The sequence below is a fragment of the Vulpes lagopus genome, chromosome 2 (assembly GCF_018345385.1).
Source record: "Vulpes lagopus strain Blue_001 chromosome 2, ASM1834538v1, whole genome shotgun sequence".
Classification (NCBI taxonomy): Eukaryota; Metazoa; Chordata; class Mammalia; order Carnivora; family Canidae; genus Vulpes; species Vulpes lagopus.
The window spans coordinates 175,304,166-175,328,506 of record NC_054825.1 but is presented as its reverse complement, the minus strand read 5'-3'; the positions used below and the strand labels follow the sequence as shown (position 1 = coordinate 175,328,506).

Below are 24,341 nucleotides of genomic sequence, written 5' to 3'. Positions count from 1 at the left end.
AATGACTTCTCTGCTTACGTGGGCGCCAGCGTGGGCTCGGTGGTGAGCAGGTGTGCCTGAGCTCACCCTCCCCGCCCCACAACCTCCTCCCCCCACCATTCCCACTTACCTGCCACAGATGCAGGTGTAGGAGCTGTGGCGCATGCCCCCCCGGGAGTAGCAGTAGTGCTCGAAGAGGCTGTGGGGGAAGAAAGGAGGTCAGGGAGGAGTTGCCGGGGCATGCACGCCCGCTGCCCCATGCAAGCCCTCAGCTCGGGCCTTGCTTGGCCGCGCCCGCAGCAAAGACCCGCGCTCCCCTGCGTGGGTCCGTGAGGCTGGGAGCCGGGAGCCCAGGGTGGGCCAGAGGCCACCGAAGCAGGGAGGAGAGAAGCTCACCACCTCCAACGCCACGGAGCCACCCAGCCTCCTGGGCCCATGGAGGGGTGAGCCCTGGCCCTGTGGGAGACAGGCTGGGGCGGGGCCCGTGGGTGCTTCTGCAGGGCTGCACGGAGTCTCTCCCTGTGGCTCCCACGTCCACCGGCCACAACCCACCTCACCAGGACGGGCTGGACAAAGGAGCGACGTGCGCTCTCCGGGCCCCAAGCTAGACTCGGACGGCCCTGGGCCTGGCCTCAGGGAGGGGCACAGGAAAGGAGAGCAAGAGCTGCCGCGCGCTGGCCCGGAGGACAGGCTCGAGGGGCAGGCTGTCGTGCAGACAGTGCAGGGCAGAGTGGTCCCTGGGGTGGGCAGAGGGGGCAGGGGTGGAGAGGGGCCCTGCTTCCTTCCTCAGGCCAAGCAGCGAATGGCCCCCTGGACAAGCTCCCACCCTGGGCAGGGGAGGCCAGGAGCAAGGTCTGGAGGCAAAGATGGGCTCCTAGAGCCGGTTGCCAGCCCCCGGGTTGAGCCCAGAACCAGAGCCTGGGGAGGCCCCCAGGAGCACAAGACGTCAGCAGACCCCTGAGAGCCCAGCAGTATAACCAGGGTCAGAGGGCGAGGCCCCTGCCCTCCCGGGGCAGATCCCGGAGGTGACTACACGGGCCGATGGGCCAGACCAGCCGCAGCAACTCCACATCAGGAGCTGAATCCTCGGGGGCGAGGGGGGCAGTGGGCATGCTACCAGGAGCTCTGGGGAGGCTGCGACCCTGCCCATCCCCATCATAAACCCTAGGACTCGGGGGTGGGGGCTCTGTGCTCAAGCAGCTCAGCCTCTCCAGGCCCCGCCCCCCAGGAGTCCTGGCTGAGAAACAGGTGCAGGGGACCCCACCCACACATTAACCTCAGGCCCGTGCCGCTGTCCCCGTCCCCAGAACACCAAGGCGGCCCATGGGCATGCTAAGTGGCAATCCTACCCTGCACGCTCTAGGCCTGCTCTGGGGAACGTCCGTCTGGAGGAGTCTAATCTTCCAGGCGCTGTAAACACCGATTATGTATAATTGTTATGATTGGGTATTTAAGTAGTTGTCACGCAGGAATGGCTGTGCTACATTCAACTGGCTTTCAGCCTTGCTTCACCAACCTCCCAGGATAATCGGGTACCTACGAGCAAACTATTTCTCCAATAAAGGATTTCAGGAACTGCCAGGGGGGTGAGGAAGGGCAGACACTCCCCCTTGTCAGCGTGCCCTATGCTTGCAGCAGGAGCACTCTGGTGGCCGCCACCAACTTCCACCTGTGTCCCAGCGACCATGGGGGCGGAGAGGCCACATCACAGCCCCTGAAAGTGGCTATGGCCCAGCACGTTCCCTCACAGGGCAAGCCTTCCTGCACCAGGCCCCGGCAGGTGGCCCTGGACACCAGCTCCGCACCGCCTGGGCCCCCAGCCTAGATTCCAGGGCCTCGGACACCAGGACACCCTCCGCACAGCGACCCACGGTGAGGGGAGGACATGCCACAGAGCATGTCACAACCGTGCCTGGGCAGAAGCAGATCTTGGGGCTACATGGATGCCGGGCGAGGGGGCCTCTCCTGGGACCGGGGACAGGCTGACACCTGCAGGCTGTGGGAAGTGCGGGCGTTAGGAAGGAGAGGCAGGGGGACGACTAACTGGAATGTTCTACGGTGCCCTGAGGACACGGGGTGGGTGGGCGGCTTCCCTCCCCTGCACCGGTCTCAGCGGCTGGCATTTCCCTGCCGCGTCACCCACTCGGGAGAAACAGCCTTCACTGCACGCCCTGGCTTCCATTTAAGCAAAAAGCACTTTCGGGTAAGAGGCACAGCTTCGAGAAGCACCAGACTGAGCAAAGGCTGACCCAGTTTTCACCTGCAGACTGCAGCCCGGCACCGGGGCAGCTCCTGCCACAGGAGGAGGAGACACGCCATAAGCCGAAAAGTCACTCGAGCTGAAAATGACTTGAAGTTCTTCAAATTGGACTTCGGCATCTAATCTTGGTTTAAATTAACTTTTCAGACATGACATGAGGACCAACGGATGCTTTGGTGGCAGTAACAGGTAACACCCAGGCCCACGTTTTCTGCTCCCACGCCTCGGCGGTCCCCGTGTCTGGGCCCTCGGGCCGGGGCTGTGGACAAATGCAACGGTCAGGGGGCCCGGGCAGAGATGTGAGTCCCACACATTTCTGATTTTCAAGGGTCGGGAGGTTGCTGAGCAGTGCATGCTGCAAACTGGGGCCACACGGGTGACACGCAGCTCCCGTGGAGCTCGGTCAGCGCTCGGCGAGCAGGGACAGACGGTTCCCACCACACAGCTCACAGGCCAAGGCGGCAATGGAAGGGCAGTTAACGAGGACCCTCTCGAACTTTATGGAAAATATGGCAGGCACACCGTGGCCCGGATGAGGGGGACTCCTAACCAGGGTCTAACCTGCTGGCTGACTCAAGTCCACAGCTCAATTCGGCTGCAAGCCACCCATCGGTCCCTGCGGAGCCGCAGGGAGTCAACGGCAGAGTACGTGGCCGGGAACCGTCCCACCTCCCGCACTGAGGTGCTACGGAAAAGGTAACACGTGGAGCCACGTTCGTGGGGCAAGAAGGAAGACAGGAGTTGCCAGGCTGGGGGAGCTGGAGGCCTCGGCTGATGCTGACACATGGGGACAGTGACCTCCGGGACGCAGGAAGCAGCAGAGGAGAGCCGAGACCCCACCCCCACTTCCAGAGATGCACCCTCAGCACGGGGCCGACTTGGAGCCACTTCGCCAGCGTCGAAACAGGCCCTCCGGAAGCCTGCCCGGGCTCTGGGGAAAAATAAAGTCCCGGCCCTCCCTCAGAGCTCAGGGTGTAGGTCCGTCCTCCGTGGGGGTTCAGGCTGCAGGGTGAACTGCCTGCAAGGTCTGGAAAACTCCCACGCCAAGAAATGAGCAGATAGCTGGGTGCTGACTGGTGGTACTAGAGTCCCCGGGAGGAGCGATGCAAAGCCAACCGGGCCGCCTCCGCCTCAGCCCAGGCCAGGCAAGGTCCGTGTGTACACACACCCTCATGCTGAAGATGAACTCACAGTTCAAAATCAGTCCACAGGAGTTGTCAAGCCACAGCAAGCAGCAGGCTGAGGACCCCCCCGCCCCACCACCACCACAGGGACTTCTGCTAACACGACTGCCAGGTAGTAACCATATGCACCTATGAGATAATTGACACCGAACCACAGAGCATCAAAACACAACAGGCAGATGTGAAGAACCACAACGGAACTTCTGGAAGCGACCAGTCTATCCATACGCAGGTGGGGACAAGAAGCCAGGCAGCAGGGCTTGTAGCCCAGAGATCTGCAGCCCCGGCCTGTGTCCCCATGTCCTGCTGGGCCTAACCACCCTGCTCCCTCCCTCCTACCCACCTGCATGGAGCATGGGGTGGGGGGCACCCGACCAGGCACCAGGCACAGGGCCCGGCACCAGGAGGGGCCTCCTGATGTGCAGAGCCAAGCAGGGCTCCCACACATGCCGGCTGCTCTATGGTCCCTGAAGCTCCCCCAGCGTGGCCATTCTTCTAACTACAAATTTATACTCCTTGCCCATGAATTTCTCCCAAGCGAGACACGAGTGGAGAATGCTTTGTATCCAGGCATCAGTGACAACCTGTCGGTAACCTGGGAGAGTCTGTGCTGTGAATAACGAGGTGGATGGGGCTACTGCAGCGACGGAGGGGCAGGCCCATTTGTCAGCGCCCGGAGATGACGAATGGGGCAGGGAGAGCAGATGCCGAGGCCCGGATCTGCAGGAACGGTGTCTCCAGGGACAGCACCGTGGGCCTCCCCCGGGGCCCGCACATCCAGGCCACGGAGCCGAGCTGGGCACACGGCCCAGCTCCTGCCCTCCGAGGTTTATCACCCGATGAGGAGATAGCCACAGCCCCATAAAAATGCATTAGCTGCCCATGGTAACGGCCGAAGGGCTGCCACGGGCGGCCAGTGTCCGCGAGCTCTCAGCACAAGCGTGAGCACCGGCAGACAGGCCAGCCAGGGAGGGGAGCAGGGGCCCAATCGGCCCCCCCTGGCAGGGCCCTGATGCACAGCGGCTCCCGGAGGCCGAGCCAGGAATGGGGATGTGGAAGGGAAGGTGGGCAGGCCACTTGGCTGAGCTGCAGGTCCAGGAGAGGGAGCGTTAGGAGGCAGGGTTCGCGTGTGCGGGGTCCTCCCGGGCCCAGGGGGTGCCCTGACTTCTCTCCTGGGGGAGGCAGGCTCCCGAGGCTGCCCTCATGCACTCCGGCCCGTGGCTTCTCCAGCCTCTGCGAGTCCTGTAGTCCTTGCCTGGGCCACACACCGAGCCTCCGGGGGCACCACTCAGCACTGACACTGAAGCCAACCCTAGCTCTGCACTTGCCAGCTGTGTGGCCTGTCCGTGCCTCAGTTTCCTCGCCCGTAAGATGGGATAACGGGATTTCTCACAGAGCTGCTTTGTCACTTATGTGATATAAGACACATGAAGTACATGTGACAGTGTCTGGCATGCTCTGAGCATTATGTACAGGCCACGTGAGGCGTCACCACTGTCGTCATTCAGGGGCCTCCGAGGGAGCGAGTGCACACAGCCAGGACCCGGCGCCAAAGGCTGCAGGAAAGGAGGCTGGGCTTCGACCAACAATCCCTTGGCCATTCCCATGAAGCCAAACAGAATCCCTCCGTGGCCGGGACCCCGGCGTCCGCACGCTTCAGCACGGCCAGGCTCTCCACGGGCGCCCTCCAGCCCCACGCGCAGGGGGGAAATGTGCGCCCTCCTCAGGGCGGACGCACACGGGGTTCCCGGCACGGGGCATCTCAGCTGCCTCCTCCCACCCATGCATCCAGAAGTGTCGCCTCCCGAGGGAAGTGCCAGGCCCTCGAGTGGGGAGAAAGGAGGGAGTGGAGGTGAATCACGAGGTGTCGGGGCCAGCACAGCACTGGCTTACTTCTGATTCACGTTTATCCTGTTTATTTACTCTTATATTTGGGGGCACAAATGACCACAAGTACATATAGGACGTCTGAAGGCCTATGTACTTACTAAAAGAAGAGCCTTGATAGCAAGAAAACCACAGTCCCCCAGAGAGGAGCCCTAAGATACACCTGGGGGCGAGTGGAGTGTTTTCCTGGAGGCGGAGGCAGCAGCCAGAGAGGAGTGGGATCCCACCCAGAGGAGGGGTTTCTGCGGGGAGTCAGCAGGAGGAGAGCAGCTTTCCCAGGGAATCGGAAGCACATACCACATTATTTTTGTTCTTCTAGGGAAGGGTGGATGCTTGCTCCATTCATTTCTTCTGGGGTGATCAGATGGTATCAGAAAGCACCTGAAGGGCCCCCATCCCTCCCTGGTCATCGCTGCCATGCACCCCGGGAGAGCCTGGGCTCTGTCACGGAGCTCCCTTGTGGGCCTTTTGGAGGGTGGGCAGTGGACCTGGCGGTGGTGAACCAAGCCCTTCTCCTCCCACAGGCCTCCCAGTGAGGAAGGACACAGAACAGGCTAGGGCACCCCCACTGAGGCTCGAGGGTGTTTTTTTTATTTATTTATTTATTTATTTATTTATTTATTTATTTATTTATTTATTTATTTTTAAAAGATTTTATCTATCTATTCATGAGAGACACAGAGAAAGAGAGAGGCAGAGACACAGACAGAGGGAGAAGCAGGCTCCATGCAGGGAGCCCAACACCGGACTCGAACCCAGGACTCCAGGATCACGCCCTGGGCCGAAGGTGGCGCTAAACCGCTGAGCCACCCGGGCTGCCCTCGAGGGTTTTAAATGAGCAAGTAGCCTTCACACAGTTTGTTGCCAAGAGGGGACTGTTTTGGACCAAACGCAGACATGCATTATTAATAAGATCGGAGCTCACGGCACAGCCTACAAGACTCGGCACCACCAGGGACACAGACCCTGTGTAGTGGCCGCAGTGGCCGTCTCCACCATCAGCAGCCCCTTCTGCCCGAATGAATGCTCCCCGGGTGGGGACAAAGACACCTTCCCACCCAGGACCTCCCACAAAAACCAGCCCATAAGGGAAACCCAACAGCCTCCAGCGGCCTCCAGCATTTTCAACAATCCTTGGGTGTGTGTGTGGGGGGGGGGAGGGGGGGGGATGAAGAACCTGCCGCTCGGAGCTGTGGGCAGGGAGCCCGCTGAATCTGTGCTTGAGCTCGGCGTCGCTGCACGGTTTCTGACTGATGCACCCCAAGCCTCAGGCCCGTTGCGGGTGGGCATACCAGGACCGCACCTGCCTCGCGGGGCAAGGTGTTGTGTTCTGTGAACGCTAGTGGTGGATGGAGCGTGTTACACACCTGCCAGGGCCAGGGCCTCACAGCTGTGCACGGCAACCGCACCCCATCCCGGCATGGCCTGGGTGGGCCCGTGGAACGCAGAGGCCCCGCGGGGTGGGGGGGAGAGAACCCGCCAACCAGAGGCAAGGGCAGCAGCAGAGACAGGGTCACGGCAGGAGGGCGGGGAGCACCAGAGAGAAGCCACTCACTCTCTCCCCAAGAGCAGCATTATCGAGGTAGGAGATAATTAGCATTTTAATTGGATAATTGGGAATTCTAAATTGCCTATCTTGTATTAAGCATAACTGAGGACATAACGTGACATTCAATTAACAAATATTCCTCTTTATTCTTGACATGCTTGATTACGTTGAATTTCTGAGTTCTTCAGTATCAGTTACCGGATAAAGCCCTGGCCGCGCCAGACTGCTAATAAGCACAGAGCATATATACGTGGAAAAGATTTCAGAAATTCTCTACACAAAGGGGGGGGGGGAAACCCAAAAAAACCTCACCCATAATCTTATTCCCCCAAGATAACCTCTATCAAGTATGTTGCTGAACATCTTTCCAGGCACGTTTTTAAAATGCATAAACACAGGTTTTTAAAAGCAGCAATTAGCCGTCTATTAAAATAACAAGACCTTTTTCTAAGCCGCTTTCTGACCGAGATCTGACTACAGTCGTAGGGCCCCAGCGCAGTGGCCTGTCCCGGTGAGCACGCCCCGCGCCCGGCACCCAGCACCCGGGGTCCCTCCCAGGCAGCCCTCCCGCCCGCGGGCGGCCTGGCTTCCAGCACCCCACGGTACTTCTGCCTCCTTGTGACCTCTACGTAAGCGGAACCAAACCACACGCCCTCCCCGTCCGGCTTCCTCTGCCGCTGGCGCCCACGAGGCCCACCCGGGGGGCGGGGAGCTGTCGTTGCTCGTTCTCTTGGTTGGCAGCGTCCCCCTGGCTCCCTCTCCTGCTGCTGAGCGTCCCTGCCGTTTCCGGATGGCAGCGGTCGCCCACAGAGCTGCCGTGGACCTGCCGTCGGGGCTTCGGGGGCGGTGTGCACGCACCTCGGCTGAGCACGCTCCGGGGGCTGAAGTGCTGTGTCACCGGATTTTGCATCGGTTTGGCTGCAGCAGGTAAGGCCAGTCTTCCCGGGCAGCTTATCAGCTTATTCGCTGGCCTGTAACTCCTCCCACTTCGCACCTGTGCAGGGGTCCCAAGTGAGCTGAGAAGTGTACCCCACCCTTGCCCAGTCCTGGACCGAGGCTGGCACATTTTAGGGAAGGTTCTCGCTAAAGCAACAGCATTTCCATAGACACACGTCTAGACTATGGTTATTCTTCCCGCTGTCACTCTGTCCAGAATCTACTTCCCCCTCACCCTGGTGCAGGCCACCTTCTTCTCTTGCAGGTTGATGGGGACATCGCTTCGGCCCTCATCCCCTACAGAGGGCTCCTTTTACGATCTAAGAAGGATCACAGAGTCCTGGCTTCCTGGGCGCAGCGTGTGCCAACCTCCCCCCCCCCTCCATTTCCCTGCCTCCTCTCGTCTTCTCCAACTGCCTCCCTGCTGCTCCGGGGAACGCTGGGCCAGCTCCCACCACAGGGCCACCAGAGGAGCCCATTCTCTCCGCCTGGAATGTCTGCCCCAGAGATCCGTAGCTTGCTCTCTCCTTCAGGACTCTCCTCCAACACCCCCCTCTCAGGGACCCTGTCCCGAGCTCCCTGGAGAGAGCCCTCCCTATGACTTTCATCCATCCAACCATCCATCCATCTATCCACCTATCTCATCTCCATTAGGCTGGGGGTTTGTCTATTTTGCTCACTCCAGTGTCCCCAGGGCCCAGAATAGTGCCTGGCCCACCGACGCCTCTCAGTACATTTCTGTTGAGTGACTGAATAGTAAATGGTTGTGTGGGCAGGACCACAGCCTATAATTTACTTCACCAATTTCGCGCTGTTGGATATCTAGGTTGCTTCCACCTCCATGTTACGATGGACACCCGTGGCCATATGCCTTTCCCTGTCTTTGGACTAAATTCCTAGAAGGAGAATTACATGTGCACGTTTTGAGTCTCAGGGCCTGTTCTGCCAAACAGACCCCAAAAAAGGTTCATAAGGATTCTCAGAGTCCTGAGCAGTGCATCATGGGGCCTGTCTGGTAGGCAAATCACAACAGTATTTTCTTGTTTCACGGATTAACTGGCAAGTTTACATGTTTATGTCCTCATGTTTCTTCCTGAGTGGCCTGTTCCTTTTTTAGAAAAATGAATGTTCATCTTTCTCTTATTGATCTTTCTGGGATTTATATATGATGGACACCAGCTAGTGGTTCCGACCACCATCTAGGCAGCAAGCAGCTGGCCCATTCTGACCCTCTGCAGGACCTCCTTTGCGGATTCCCTGGAAGAAGGGCAGGGCAGCAGGGGCAGGAGCCGTGGACTAGGACGGGACTGCGTGGTGCCCAGAATGATGACAATATGCAGGAAGACAAACCTGCAGCACGCGGCTCAAGTGGAAAATTCTAGGTCTGTGAATCCAGACCCCTTTGGGGCTGACACTCTTGAATGAGTGACAGGGCCCCAGCTTTGGGAGGCTCTGGAGGAGCTGTGCAAACACAGGTGCCACTGCCAACAACGTGCCTTAATCCAGGATCAACATCTGCTCACATCTGACCCAATCTCACCAGCCCCAAATGGGCTGATGTCAGTGGTCATAGCCTTCTTGGCCCCAAACTGAACTGTGCCCCCCGACTCAGCTTTTAAAAATGCACCAGGTCACCCTAGGAATCACCCATGGAGGATCAATGTATGACCAGGGAGGAGCGGAGGGAGATGATTCTTGTTCGACACAATCCAGAGGCTACTTTCCCTCCCAGGGACACCTGCACCCCTTCTTCCCCTTCCCAGGAAAGTGCAGGAGAAGTAAATCGGTATGTGGGGAGCCTTCTGGAAGAGCTACGGGGGTGGGGGGGGCTCTCCTTCAGCTAGTTCCCAAGGCATGATGGAAGTCCACGAGATGACATTATGGGGTACACTGATAAACATGTTTTATGCATTAGGTGTTTATTTTAAAGTGTTCCGTTCCATTTGCAGCAAATTATACTGAGTTTCATTCACGACAGGGATCTCAAGCTTTCTTTTAAAGGATATTTAAGGGGGGAAAAAAAGTAAACTATTAAGCAAATAACACTACAAGTGGGACGAGGGTTTGGCAGAGGGTGTGAGGGTGTCACGTGACTGGTGCTAGCTGATTCTGCTCTGAGGCTTCGCCGGAGGAAAACCTGTTTTCAGCTCCAGGTGGAGTACACTGGTCCAGAAGCTCCCTGCCTCCAGAGAGCACCTGCCTGTCTATGGAAAACAGCTGGTGGGAGGGGCTTAAACAGAACCCAGACTCCGTCCCGGAACCCAGACCCTCCCGCCGCTGTTCCTGGCCCTGGCTCAGTGGCCTTGGACGCCGGGCCAGTGTGGACGGACCTTCAGGGCACAGGCCAAAGGGGCCCCTCCGTCCTCGGCAGCTGGAGGGCCGAGGGGTCTCGGGGAACAATGCCACCTCCAGCAAATCTGGCCGCTAAGGGCCTCGGACAAGCAGGTGCCAAGTTCTTGCCACGCCGCTCTGGCTCTGCCACCGAGTGGAGACGAGGAAGGGCTTCCCTTTGGCCTGAATCCTGGCTGGAGCCTTACTTGGCAACGCTTCCATCTTCCTTTGTTTAATAGCGCATCGTAGAGCCAGGTCACTTAGACGGAGCTTGCTGAGGGCAAGGATTCTCTCACATGCCCACACGGGACCATGGGTGTAGAGCACCTCGGGGGTGCCTGTGGCCACCCCACCCCGCCTGCGGTGTCCTCCGAGGCCCCACTCCTCAAATTCTCCCCACAAGCAAAGCTTGGAACCTTCCACCACAAGGGTGCTTCCTGAACACCAATCCTGCAGCGGATGAGGGTCCTGGATTCCAGTCGGTGCAGTCGGGGCAGGGTCCCCCGTCACCCCTTCTAGAGGAAGAGAGGGCTAAGCTTTTTGAACTCCTCTAGGGTGTCTGTCTTGTTTCCACAGAGCCCAGTGCTACTCTGTTTCCAAACAACAAATTTCTTTCTCGGCCTCATTTCTTTCTCGGCCTCCCAACCTTAAAGTATTTCACAAATTGGCTGTTTCAGATATAACTTTCTCTGGAAAGCACCGTTTTATGTCAATGCTTCTCTCAAGTGGCGGTCTGAAGTATTGGCTGGCTCTCCCCATCCCGGCTCCAGCTCTGGCCAGCCCAATGGGGCTCCCCTCTTCTGACCGAGTCACCTGCCAGGTCTCACGTCCACATCTTCCCTCCCAACTGCCCTCTGCTCCAGGCTCTGACACCAGTCGGGCCCAGATGCATACATGCAAACCATTCTAGGTATTTTAAGCAGAGGACACGGAATACAGGGAACCAGTCACCAGGGGTGTGTCTGGGGGGTGGTCAGTGTGCAGCCGGAGGCCGGGGCCACCGCCAGGCTGGAGGACCCAGAGGAGCTGTGTCACTGCAGCCCAGGATCCCAGCCACCTACAAGAAGGGAGAACCACGGCTGCCTCACCAGGTGAGCACCACCCCAGGTACCTAAGACACAATGTGTCCTCTTGGCTCCCCGGGAGCCACAAAGCCCACTCGAAGGACAACCAGTAACAGAAGGGAGGCCCAGACCCCGTTCGGCAGGCCTGGGCGGGCCCTTGATGGAAACAGCCCTTTCCACCCTGCACGTGCTTGCATCTTATGGCAGCATATTGGCTACTTAACGTGGGCTGCCAAAGACCTCTCCTAACGAGCCTTCGCGTCCCCGCTCACAACTCCAAACGTTATTTTAGACACACTTGGCTGAAGGAACAACAGCAATGCTATTCATCACTTTGAAAGTCTTCATCCACTTAAGATGATAAATGGGGAAAGCACCCACGCTGCCCCTGTAGCAAGATCAGCCCTGAAAAGAGGAGGCACTGCCAGTAGGGGGGCTCTCCAGGTATGGGGCAGGGGTGGGGTGACCACGAGGCAGTGGGCTCCACTTTCAAGGGTCCCTGGGGCCTCGGCGCTGGCTCGGGCCACCCAGGTAGGAGGTGGCTGGGGGACAGTCACAGGTGCTCCTTAACCCGTTGCAGGATGTCCGTCCTGGGTTCACAGGGACCACATGAGGCGATTTAAGAACTCACTCTCCTACTCTGAGCCTTTCCCCTGCTGACTTCCTACAGATGCAAGGCAGGTTCCTAAAAGTACTCCTCCCACCCCCCTGTATTACAATTTTTGGTAACTTAAACCTATTTATCTATAGCTAATTAATAAGGTCTAAGTCCTGTGATGACAGGGTGATTAAACGGGTTTTGGAATAATCCATTTTTAATTAAAGTGCTACCCTCTCTTGGTTTCTGGATAGATTCAAAAGAAAGCTTTAACAGATGCCTTGTTTTTAAATACACATTATATGAGGCCAATAATTAGAAGAATTCATGCTTTTAATTACATTTTAATTATTCCTCGCCTACTGATGCAAAGTTAAATATTCTTTCTTTATGGTACTAATACTGCTAACCAAAGCCAGCAGACAACTAGCAGGAATTTTTCCGTGTGTGAAGTCCTGTTCCAAAGAGCTGTGGAACAAAGGTAGTCTTTGCCCTCTTCCTGGCAGACGGCGATCCATTTCTGGTGAACTGCCTGGCCTGGAAGTGCTCTCCTGGCTCCCGGCTGTAAGACTCACGCTCCCAGGCAGAACCACTGGCTGGGTGATGAGGGTCTGGCTGTCCCCTTCTCCTGTCCAGCCCCAAGGCAGAAAAGTCCCGTGGCTTCTCCATCTCCTCCCTGTGCATGCTGCGAAGCACCTCACCAGGGTGACCCACGCAAACAACCAAACCACCCATCAAAATTCAGAAAGCTTACAGGGGCGATGAGAACCTGCAGGCGGGGGCAGAGGGGGTCACCTGTGAAGGTGTGCTTCCCCGTCTGCCATGCTGGGTGCCCCCGGCGCTCTGTTTCAGGCCCTGCCCTCACTGCCAGCACCCGTGGGCTCCCCTTGCACCAGGGCTGCTGCAGACCCTCCTCGGTGCTCCCTCGAGTCCACCTGGCTGCTCTGCTGGCCTTGAACCAGGTCCCCTCATGGCCTACCTGCCCACCCCGGAGGTGGTGGCTACAGGAGGATCTCAGTGGCCTCCCCTCTCTCTCACCATCAAAAGTCCTTCCTAGGTGAGCCCTCTCCTCTCTCCTCCCCCCTGCCCCCCTAACACACACACCCTTCATGGCTATTGCTCTTGCACATGGCTTGCACATGGCTGTGTCTACGACACAGGCCCAAGGCACCCTGTACCCAAAGCTGGGTACAGTGATGAGCACACAGTAGGTCCTCAGTAAACATCTGAGGAAAGGATAACAGGTGGCAGGAACGGTTGGCCTGAACATGCCCAATGTTCCAAACAGAACACACACAAATACACGTGGCCTTACCTCCAGCTGCCCTGGAGGCACCCTGGGTGGAGACCTGCCTGTGTGCTCACCTGTCTCCCTGTAGTCAGTGGGACCATGGGACTGGCTATCGACAAAGGGAGTATTAGCAGAAGTGACGTGTGCTGCTTCCAGGCAATGCTTTTAAGAGTGAATGTGAGCTCTCCGTGCTTTCTCCCTCCCCTCTCAATGGGGGCAGAGGCGGCAGGCGGCAGAAGCAGCCCCAACACTGGAGGAGGAGGACAGCCATGGGGCCGGCCTCAGACCGCAACCTGGGCCAGAAATGAACATCCACTGTGCTCAGCCACTGATATTTTGGTTTTTGTTGTTAGTGCAGCAATGGTTATCCTATGCTGACACACAGAGGAGTTTAGAATGTGGTAAAGGTAGAATTTTTAAGTCAGGGAGGTAAAGATGTGATTCTAAAGACGGTGGGTCAATGCGTCATTCCATGGGAGGCAAAGAGGCCAGTGTCTGTGCTTACTCATCACTCATAAATGCATTTTAGGGAAACCAAAATGCTAAACGTAAAAAACAAAACCATATGGATATGTGGATTTGTCACACTATATATACCGATGGGGAAATATTTCATAACTGTACAGAACATTTTTAAAAGAAAATCATAAAGATAAAAGAAGACAGAGCAAGCAGTTGAACTGTCTTGAAGCAGCAGAAGTGCCCTAGGTGAGTATGCAAAAGGCATCAACTGTACAGGGAAGGATGAACTTGACACTTTAAAGTGTGCTTCAAACTGAGAAAAATGTTTTGACAAACAGTAACATGGAGAGCCCTAGTACGAAATGCTCTTGGAGATCAGCAGATTGACCACGGATGTCCCAGCCAAGGACAGACAAGCCACAAAGGCAAATGCCAGAGAAGCACCTGCAAGAGAACTTCAACCTCACCAGTAATCAAAGTAGTGCAAATAAAGGTTATTACTTTTCCCTTATCAGTTGGTAAAGATCAAAAATGATAAAGGCAACATAGTCAACTCTGGGGCCCGAGTGGGGACAGGCACTCACGGGTGTGTGCACCTGTGTGTGCACCCCCAGCTCAGTGGCAGACAGCACAGGTTCTAGAGGCTGCCTGGCTCCTCCAAGGCCCATCTGTCTGCCTTGGGATCACAGGCCAGTTTCTGAAAGCCTTTATGGGTCCTATGAAGTGCAAAGGGTGCCACCCTTCACCTCATAGGTATTAAATGAGAAAATTTCTAGGAAGCACGTAGTATGTCCTCAGGGGACGCAAACATCATGGACAGCTATGAGGGAGAGTGCGTTCTAGAGGGCAGGTCAGCTTTGTGCATCACAATATCCTCCAGCAATTCCATTTGCAGGAATTTACCCCAAAGAGATTACCAGTTACACACTCAAGGGATGGAAGGGTAAGGTGGGTCACTGCGATGCTGCTCGTGATGGGACGGGCGTGAGCGGACTATGGCGGGGCCCCACAGCCTCAGTGTGTAGCCCTAGCTCAGAGACAGAAGACCTGTCCGCTTGACACCGGAGGAGGAACAAAGTCAGCCTAGTGTGATCCCAGCAGATCAAAGTCCGTCTGTCTGCGCTCCTGGAGACCAGAGCACGTCCGCCAAGGCAACGGGGGTTAGTGAACCTCTGTATCACCGGGGTTTTTTATACCTGGTTTATGATGTTCTGTGCTGCCTGAATTTCCTGTTGGAACACGTAGTATCTTTTTATCAGAAAAGGCTGTTTCATTTTGAAAATGTTTTTGGAAGAGAGGAAAGACCAGCTGCGCTGCACCAGCCTTGCCCCCACTGCACTCACTCCCCCTCCACCACCCCCAAAGGCCTTATAGGACGCTGGGTCCAGGGGACACAACCCACACCGCGGTGATCCGGGCCGACTCCACGGAGCTGCCACAAGGGGTCGCCCGTGCACCCCGCCTGCAGCAGTCTGGTTTGCAGGACGCAATTCAGAAACTTGCTCCGTAGGCAAGGAAGGCTCCTTGGTGCGGGGTGTGGATCCAAGACACCCCAACGCCAGCTCAGCCCTGCTTCAAAGGCCCACTTGACTTCCTTCTCTGGAGTCACAATGCGAGGAGACCCCCTGTCTGCCGAAAGAGATATGCGTCCTGCAGGGGCACGGGGGATGCCGGGGCCTGGGTGAACAGCCCCCCTCCCTGCACCGCACCACGGCCGCTGCCCTCAGCAGGCCGCCCACCCCTTGGGGAAACACCACCGGCCTGGGCTCCCACTGGAGTGGGGGGAGCAAGAGACAGGATGGGGCCAAACAGCCTGCAAGGATGGAACGAAGGCGACCAGCCTCTGGTGCTCTCTATGCCCCCCCAGGAACAGAAGGAAGCTTCTCTGCCCAGGGGGCCGGTGCTGCTCCGCAGAAGCAAGCCTGCCACCGGAAACACGCAGCAAATCTGCACAGGGCACACCACCTAGAGCGCAGACGACACGATGTTCGCCAGATGCCCAGGAAAGAACTCCGATTCAGCACACAGCTCGGATGTGAGGGGACTTCGGTTCGCAGCTTCTGGGCCCCCCAGCGAGATGCACTGCTGCACGGCAGGGGCAGGGGCGGGAAGCCGGGGCTCCCAGCACAAGCAGCCCGGAGACAGCGGCCCTGACGCTGCCCGAGTCCCAGGCACTCACCTTCGGGGGCACCTGGGCGCCCACCGCCCACCGCACTGGCCTGCAGCGGCGCTGGTGCACGGTGTCAGCCCCCCAGGCCCTGCAGCAGGTGTTGCGGGGGCCGACGGTTCAAGGGAGTTCTTTCCACCCACCTAGTTCTGGGATGACCGGGGGTGGGGGGGTCCCCCAGGGCCCCAGGAGCTACACAAACACTTGTATCCCGGGAGAGTCCGCTGCCTTTCCTGGCCTTCCTCGCCTTGGGCAGAGAACAAGCTCGGCGATGCCTCAAAGCGCCAGCCTGCCCAGAAACTTCAGTAACTAGGGAAGGAGAGTTCTTTATGGAATTTCTATAGTCTGGTTGCTAGCTGTCACTTCTTTCAGTGTGAGCAGGTGTTTTATCCTTAAACTACAGAGCCAGCGCTCTCCCCTCCCTACTCGGGGGACATTCCCACCGAGCAAACACAGGACGCACCAAGGCCCTTGAGACTGCCTTAGAATGATGCCCGTTCTGCACCTCCCGGGGACTTAACTAATTTATAAGGCAATTTTAATAATAACTATATATTAATTCTACATTCCCTTTTTACCTATTTCAGTGACTACGAACTGTTAGGAATTAGGTAATATATTACAATAGGCTTCTAGGGACTTTTTATTAACTAATGCCCCATATTTAAAAAAACCTTCCCGTCAAATGAGAAACATTAAGAGACGCGGTCCCTTTTATAATTGCTTCTAATAGACTTGATATTCAGGTCCCGGCCTTAACAGACAGCCCGGGTAGTGCTTCCCTAAATTGCATTTAACTTTTCATTTTCTTTCTGTCACTGGCCAACAGAGTAATTCTGAAAGCACACAAATGGTCATTTTACCGTGTCAGCCCTTAGCTCTCAAGAGGCCTATAAATTTGGAAAATTCGAGGATCGCTCGTGCTAAGAGACAGCAGCCGTCCTGCCCAGGCTGTCACTGCAGTAGCCCTGCTTTGTAGGTCTGCTTTTTTGCTTTCCGGGTAAACCTATTTGCTGAAATATTAACACACACAGTAAAGTACACACGTGTTCGGTGTCCAGACTGATGAAGTTTCAAGAATGGATCCCTTTGATCAAGATCCAGAACCTTTCCAGTCTGGCAGGTGCCACCCTCATCTCTCCCCCTGGCCTCTGCTCCCCCATCGCTACAGGCTTGCCTGTCGGAGAGCTTCACGTAACGTGGGAGGATAATACCCGTGGGAGGATAATACCGCACAGGCCCTTGAGTCTAGTCGTCCGCCTGTGTTCTCACGTGCAGCAATAACCCATTTGTCTACACCGCTCAACGGCACTCAGTCTAGTCGCCAGTTTACCCATCTCTATGGGGGGCTTTGGGTTCCCCAGTTTTAGAGCACCCCAGTCCATGCACAGAACGTTCTTGTGCACGTCTTCCGCTGGGTGCCAAGCGGAACTGCTGGTCGCCGGGTATGGAGGGCTCAGCCAGCCGTCCTCCAGCGACTGTTCCAGTGTCTGTTTTTTACGTTTGCTGTTTTTTTGCCTGACAGGGGAGAAAGCTTCAAGCCCATGCCTGCAGGAAGCAGAGGCGTGAACCTGAGTGTGAGGCATCAGGGCGCCTCGCCAGGTCTGGGAGCTGCTGGGACCCTCCTGCCTCCCTCGGCCACGTCGGGCAAAGGAGGCAGAAACAGCCTTCTCCTGAAGTCAGACCTTTCCTGTGGGGCAACAGTGCCCACGGCCCTCCCTTGGCCTCAGGGCAGGATCACACATCTCTGAGAGCTGCAGGCAGGTGGCTTCTGATGCCCCCTCGAGCCGGTCTCTCTGCAAGTAGACCTCTCAGCAGGAGCGAAAACTCGGTCAGGAACGGGGAAGGGGGAGTGAAAAACACACACCAGTTCAGCTAGGGAAGGAAGCTGCCCAGGCCAGCATGGGGGGCAGGGGAGGGGCACCCAGAAGTGGCTGGGAAAGGTTATGCCCTTTGGGAGTTCCTGAGCTGAGCTGGGCCACAGGGCCAGGGCCAGAAAGGGGCCAAGAAGGGCAGGGCGACGTCCAGCCAGTGATGAGTGAGGCCCAGTTGTCCTCGGGCCTGCCTCCCTGCTTCCAGTGGAGGACTGGAATCTAAGGACGATGGAGAGAAGGGGCGGGTGGGGGCCCCCACGGGATGGGGGCCCCACGGCACCAGGAGGGACAGGGATGCTCAGGGATGGGCTGGGACAAAGGAGGTGGCAGACGGCCCCCCGCACTGGGGGAAGCCAAGCGGGCAGTTGAGGTGACGGCTCCCTTGTCCACCCGGCGCTTCCAGGCAGAAGAGAGAAGAGGCCCAGCCTCCCAGGACTGTCCCAGTAAAGCCACCAAGCTGAGGATCCTTTGTTTTCATTTCCAAATTCAAAGGGCCCTCGGCTAAGCCAGCGTCTGATCCGGACTCAAAGCCATAGGGGACCCCTGGTGAGCCCGACACAGAGGAGCCTCAGCTGTGACAGCCCAGGGGGCTCGGAAAATTGAGGCCCCAGAAGCCAGTTTTAGAAGTTTATGAATAATAAATGCAATTAATGTGATGGAAAACAGAATCTGGAAGCTAAGCTGAGGCCCTGGGGCGGGTGACTCACCAGGTCACCCTCCCCTGTCACTTCCTGCTGCCCAAGCCTCTCAGAACAGACAGGTGGTCCGGAGGCAGGGCACCGCAGCCCAGAACAAAGAACAGCTGGGGCCTGGGTCTGGCTAGAGGACAAAGGCCCCCCAGAATCCACCCCCTTCTTTAGCTCCGGGCACAGGGCGCCCTGGTGGGAGGGCTCCTCTCTGGCCTCAGCTCCCACCCCTGTGAAATGGGGAACGCCGACCGTGCTTTGCCTGGATGTTGTCACCTAAGTGTCCTGGGGGTCGGAGTCTCCAAGGGCTGCAAGCAGAGGACTGCCGTGGACCCCCCACCACACTCCCATGGCGTCCCCCACTTGGGCTCTGGCTCCAGCCCCACACTGAGGTGCTCGTGCCCCTCTGAGGCCAGGTGGCACAGCGGCGTCCCCTCCAGGCTCTCCGCGTTCCGACGCCTGCCTGGTGCCTGGCACTGACGGTTCCTTCAACAAACATGGGGGGGAGGCAGGTGTGGAGGGGAAGCAGTGAGGAAGAAGAATGGCGGGGGGACCTGGGGGAGGAGAGGAAGAGCCTGAGGTCCAAGCGGCCCAGAGTTCCCCCTGACTTGCTGGCTCCAGCCTCGTTTCAGGGGGCTGCTCTGGCCTAGGGGAGGTGGGGGAGAAGGCGCAGGGCACAATCTGGGCTCCAGTGGGGGTGGGGAGGGAAGGGCTCCCCGTGCCTGGCTTTGAGGGCTGGCCCAGGACAGGATGCTCCTGCTCCACACGATCAAGAGCTCTGGCGGGTGGAGGGCTGAGGAGACCCCCGCCCATGCTGTGGCCATGGGCCCAGTGTCCCCAGGAGGCCTCGGGAATGCCGCAGACCCCCCTCACTCCCCCCGGGGCCGCCCGTGAAGATGGCTGAGGTGTTCCCAGGAAGGCTCTCTCACTCACTACAAATTGCGTCTTTATGGAAAAATCAATGGCATTGCCTCCTTGGTCTCCCACACTTGTTGCTGGTCTAAAGTAATTACTCCACAGGGCGACGGGCCGGAACTGGGCCCGGGTCCCCGGGAGCGCCTGCCTGTCGCCCCCAGCCCTGCGTCTCGGTGGGCACGGGTGGGGAGGAGGCAGGAAGGGACGCCGTCTGGAGAGATCCACCTGTCACGCCCGGCTCTCGGGCTCATTCCTCAGGTCTGCCGGCGATGCCATCACACACCTGCTATGCACCTGCCATGCGGCGCTCAGACGGCGGGGTGAGCGGGGGCAGCCTGAGACCCTCAATCCACACAGGGACAGACATTCCCCAAGTGAAGCTGAACACAGCAGAAGCCACGTGCCGTGCCGGGAGAGCACAGCCACGGGGACGGCGCTCACCGGAAGACTCCCTGGAGGAGGGGGCTTGCGGCAGAGGGCGAGTGGGAAATCTGGACGTAGGCCTGGAGGGGCAGCGCATGTGAGCGGAACAGCAGCAGGGCCTGAGGAGGCAGCCAGGGCTTGGTGGGGGGGGGGGAAGAGGGGGGCTGCAGAGGGAGCCTAGGGAGTGGGGATCCCCAGGGTGTGGCCCGGGAGTTGAGGGCAAGAAAACACCCTCCTGCCGCCCACTCGTGGCCCAGCCACTCTGAACATTAACTTCTCAGCACAGGCTACTTCTTTCTTCCACGATTCCTTTCAATGATAGCTTGTTTAAGAACCAACATCAATTGGCCAGCAATTTCAGGAACAAATGCTTCTCTGCTTGTCTCCAAGTGCAGCCACTTTCATTTGTTCCCAAGTATTTGGCAGGAACCAGTTAACATCAATAAAGAAACGTCAATTTTTAACAGCCACGTGAGATGCAAAACCTTCAGATGGATTTTTTTTTTTTTTTTTTTGTCAGCAAACCGGGCGCCCGGAGGAGCACTTATTAATAGCCACTGGAGACGCACGGCAGGCCCGGGAGACAGGGCTCCAGATTTAGCCTGGATTAAGGAGACACTGCAGGCACCGGACCTCTCGGCGTCATAAATAACGCTGAAATTTTACACTGTGGTTGAACTCTTCGTTGTCACAGTCGTTTAGGTCACGGCGTGTGTGATGCCGTATAGCAAAATGACAAATCTCTTTCTCAACTGCTAAGTGCATAGAGCCCATCGGAATAAATCCAACCAAACTACCCGCTACAGGTGAGCAAGCAGAGACACGGGCGGTGGGGGCGGGGGGAGGTGAAGGGGGTCGTGGACGGTGGTTTCCGGAGGCACGAGGACAATGCAGAGAGCGGGCCTGTCTCCTGGGTGCCCCTCGCCATTTCCTGCCACGTCGCCTCATCACGGTTCCAAACCCTCGGTAAGGCAGGAGTCTGGTACCCAGGCTCTCCCCCAGACAACCAAGTCCCACCTCAGCTAATGAAAGGGGCAGAGAAATGCGGGAGGAAGAACGCAGTGATGCCTCTCGGCGTGAAATACGAGGATGGAAGTGCACTGACGTAGTGGGTGATCCTCCAAGTCCTGCTGGCTGGACCACTCACTGCCCAGATGTTAGCCCCAAGGACATCACGGACCAGCGAGACTCCAGGAGGCACTGAGGAACTGGGTGGGACCTCAGAGGGCGGCCCCCGGGCACCGGGTTTCTGGCACAGACTCAGCTGAGCACCGGGTACGCAGACCCATGTGCTCCCCAGCCCTGGAGAATCGTCCCAGCGGCAGGGATGCTGCACCCCAACGTTGTGCCTGTTGGGCAGGAGAAACAGTGCACAATCGTGCCCTGGCTCAGAGCCCCAACCAACACAGCCGGCTGCTTCCTGTCTTGGGCCAGACTGGCCTGACTTTGTGGGTTGTCAGAAAAATGGAACCTGCAGGGCACGTTAGCCTCTAACGTGCAAGGGTACGACCACCCCGACAGCCCGGCCCCAGCAGGGCAGCCGTCCTGGAGGAGAATGTTCTTCCCAGACTGGTTGCTCTCCTCGGAGCAGAACTGTGGAGCCTCAGCTAACGCCAGCTCCTGGGGACCGAAGGGTGGCCTCTCCCTGTCCTTTAACAGCAAACAGGCGGGATGCTTCCCAGGAGAAGGGGATCTGTCCTCCAGGACAAACCAATGGCATGGTTTTCCTCACAGGAATACAGACGTGTGTGCCCTTGGAGGGGCCCTGGAGTGGAGGTTTGAGGGGCTGCTCCAGTCTGGTCATGGCCTCGGCGGGGGGAGCATGCTATGGCCGGGGGCCCCCATAACTGGCATGTCACATGCACCCAGAGCCCCCAGAGGCCACACCTGGAGCCTGCACTTCCTGGCCCCGCACCTCCCTGGGCTGGGCGACCTTTGCCAGGATGGGGAGCAGCACCAGACCCCCAAATTCTCTCCCCGAGGGGCCAAACCCAGGCAAAGTGGGGCCCACACAAAGGCCTGGGGTCCGGGCACGGGCAGGCTGGGGTGCCTACTGGGCCTCCCTGAGCACCTGGGTCGGCTGCAGGACCCCAGCCAACAGTTTTAGCTTCCTGGGAGCCCCCTCTGCGAAGAACATGCCCCAGGTCAAAGGGACCTGGGCCGGACATGGCCACTCCAGAGAGCTGCTTCCCCAGCTGTCTGCTGTCCCGGAGCCCAGCAGCAGCCTCGGGAAGGGTGGCTGGTGCCCCCGACCGGCAGCCGGCCCTGGGCCTAAGTCATAAATCACATGGCGTCCTCTGAGGTGCGGCCACTCTCAGGCTTTGATGAATGCCGTCCCTCAACTCCCCGGAGCAAATGCCAAACTTTACAAGATGAGGTTCCAAGAAATGTCCTTAATGATTTGATGCTGGCTTTTCGTCAGGCATAGCGATGGTCCCTTTATAATGACTCTAAACGACATCCAGTGGGCCCTGTCCCCGGCTGGGTGACCCTGGCTGGAAATGGACCTTGCCCCCCACCCCGCCCCTCTGTCCTTCCCTCTGCTGCCTCACCTTCCCCAGGTGCAGGTGGTCGGACCCTTCGGTCTTCCCCACCTTGCTGAGTGGCAACTCCAGCCTTCCAGGTGCTCAAGTCAAAAACCCTGGAGTCACCCTTGATCTGCCAGCAAATGCTGCTGGCTCCACCGGGTCTAGAGCGGATTCCCTGATAACTGTGGGGCCCCCGGTTCACCAGGCCTGGCCTAAGATATGCCCAGAGCTCACCTGTTCTCACCTCCCACATTCTGGTGCCCCTGGCACCAGTTGGCCCCCCCTTTACCCCGCTCCCCGGCTCAGGGCCTCCTCATCGACCCCCCTGCAGCCAGGTCTCACCGCCTACCAGGCCAAGTCCCTCCTCTGCTCCACACCCAGCCCCGGCCCCTCTTCTCTGCCCCTCGGGCCTCTCCTGCAGTTCCTCTCCTGACACCCCAGGGCTCAGCCCCCCAGAACCTCTGGGGCTCGTTCAACCTCTATGCAAGGCCTTTAAAGCCACCCTCTTCAAAACTGCAGATCATGCCCAGGAGTCCCTCTGTTATCTCTCCTGGTTTTACTTTCTCCCCCTAGTATTTGCTACCACTGGAGATGCCGCACAGTTTACTTATTTAAGTCCATCTCCCCTCTAGCTCCACAGACAAGGACTCCTCTGTTCCTTCTCCCTGCTCCTAGAACAGTGCCTGGCACCTGTAGTTACCCCATAAATGTTTATCATCCAACGAACTGGCACAAGCAGGCTGCGAATAAGCCAACACTGCCGGCCCACAGGCGGCCCGCTTGCCAAGGACCGGCAGTGAGGGGGGCGGCGTGGGGGCACGTGGCAGCCTGCCAGGCCAAGGGCTGTGACAGGGTCAAGAGAGCTTCTGCTGTACTGTGGGCAAGCCCTCTGAACGGTCAACTCAGAGCTCCCTGCAACGGACAACCCCACGTGTGCTTCCTAGCAAGTCCCGGCCACCCCTACTACATCTGGCAATGACTTTGGAGACTCCTGGTCCCGTAGGCACAGTGAGCCTGGTTTATGCCGGCTCCATCAAGCCCAGAGAGATCTGCTCTGGCTTTCTCAGGCCTCCTGAGACGGCATCTCAGTCTGCCTGCAAGACCGCCCTGCCCTTTACCATCGCTCTGGTGAGGCTGGCCTTGGTCTGGCCCTGGGACCACCTGGGAGCGATTGCCACACAGCACGTTGCAACACCAACACACGCTCCTTATCTGCCAGTGCAGGGGCGCCGAGCCGATTCCTTGATAACCACTGGGCCGTCGGGCTCACCAGGGCCGGTGACCACATCCACAGGAAGGGAGGCCGCCTGGAAGGGCGCACAGCCCAGGGTGAGGTGGGGGGCGGGGGCTGCGACCTTGCTCTGACGCGCATGACTTCGGCCCCCATCAGGTGGATGCTGAATCCTCCAGGGGTTGAGCGAGGAGCCGTCCTTCCCCCCCACCAGAGGAGGAACCAGCCCCGCTCCTTCTCTTCCTCGGGAACATCTGCTCTGAGCCAGGCCGCCCTAGACCCTGGGGCACAGCTTGTTCTCCCAGCGCCCTGACTCCAGCCTGCAACCTGCTGGGCCCGGGCTCCTGCGACACCGTCCGTCCCTGCTGGTGACCTCCATCCACCCCTCCATGCCCCGTCCCCTCTCTACCCCACCCTCCCCCTGCCCAGTCCCTGTTATCTCTGAAGGGCCACACAGTTCTAGAGGCTGCAGCAACCTCCAGAGGCCACCCCCTGGCTCTCAGGTGAGGGCTCCTGGGCTTTCTGGCTGAGGCTGACCCTGAACCAGGAGGTGGTGGTCCTGCCCCTGCTTAGGCATGCTCCTTCCACTCCAGGAGGCAGAAACTTCTTCCCTACCTAGAGTTGGCCAGATACTGTCCCGATTCTGACAAATTAGCTTAGACATCATCAGAATTCATAACATCAACGCTATTTGCCCTGTGTAACTTTTATAGAGCACTCCCCACAAGACAACTGGGCCTCTGCGGTACAATGATAACTGCTAGGGTTCGAATCCCAGCTCTTCCACCTGCCAAAGGTACGACCTCATCAAGTCACTTAGCCTCCTGGTTCCTCACTTTCCCGGCCTAGAGAAGGGACCAAACCGTTGTCCCTACACTCAGAAGGTGACCGTGAGGACGAAATGGGCTGTACCCTCATCTGATCACAGAGGGGCAAGGGCCCAGCCTGGGCTGGTGTGCGGGCAGTCCTCAGGAAA

At 58.1% G+C, this 24,341-nt stretch overlaps 1 protein-coding gene across 1 annotated transcript in view; it reads right to left on the bottom strand.

Annotated features, from left to right (window-relative positions):
• Positions 1 to 24,341, bottom strand: part of PEPD (peptidase D) — a 110,854-nt gene that overhangs the window by 22,937 nt on the left and 63,576 nt on the right. Inside the window, exon 10 of the mRNA XM_041746015.1 lies at positions 110 to 178. Within this exon, the coding sequence (XP_041601949.1) occupies positions 110 to 178 (69 nt within the window). The remainder of the gene's footprint in view (positions 1 to 109; positions 179 to 24,341) is intronic.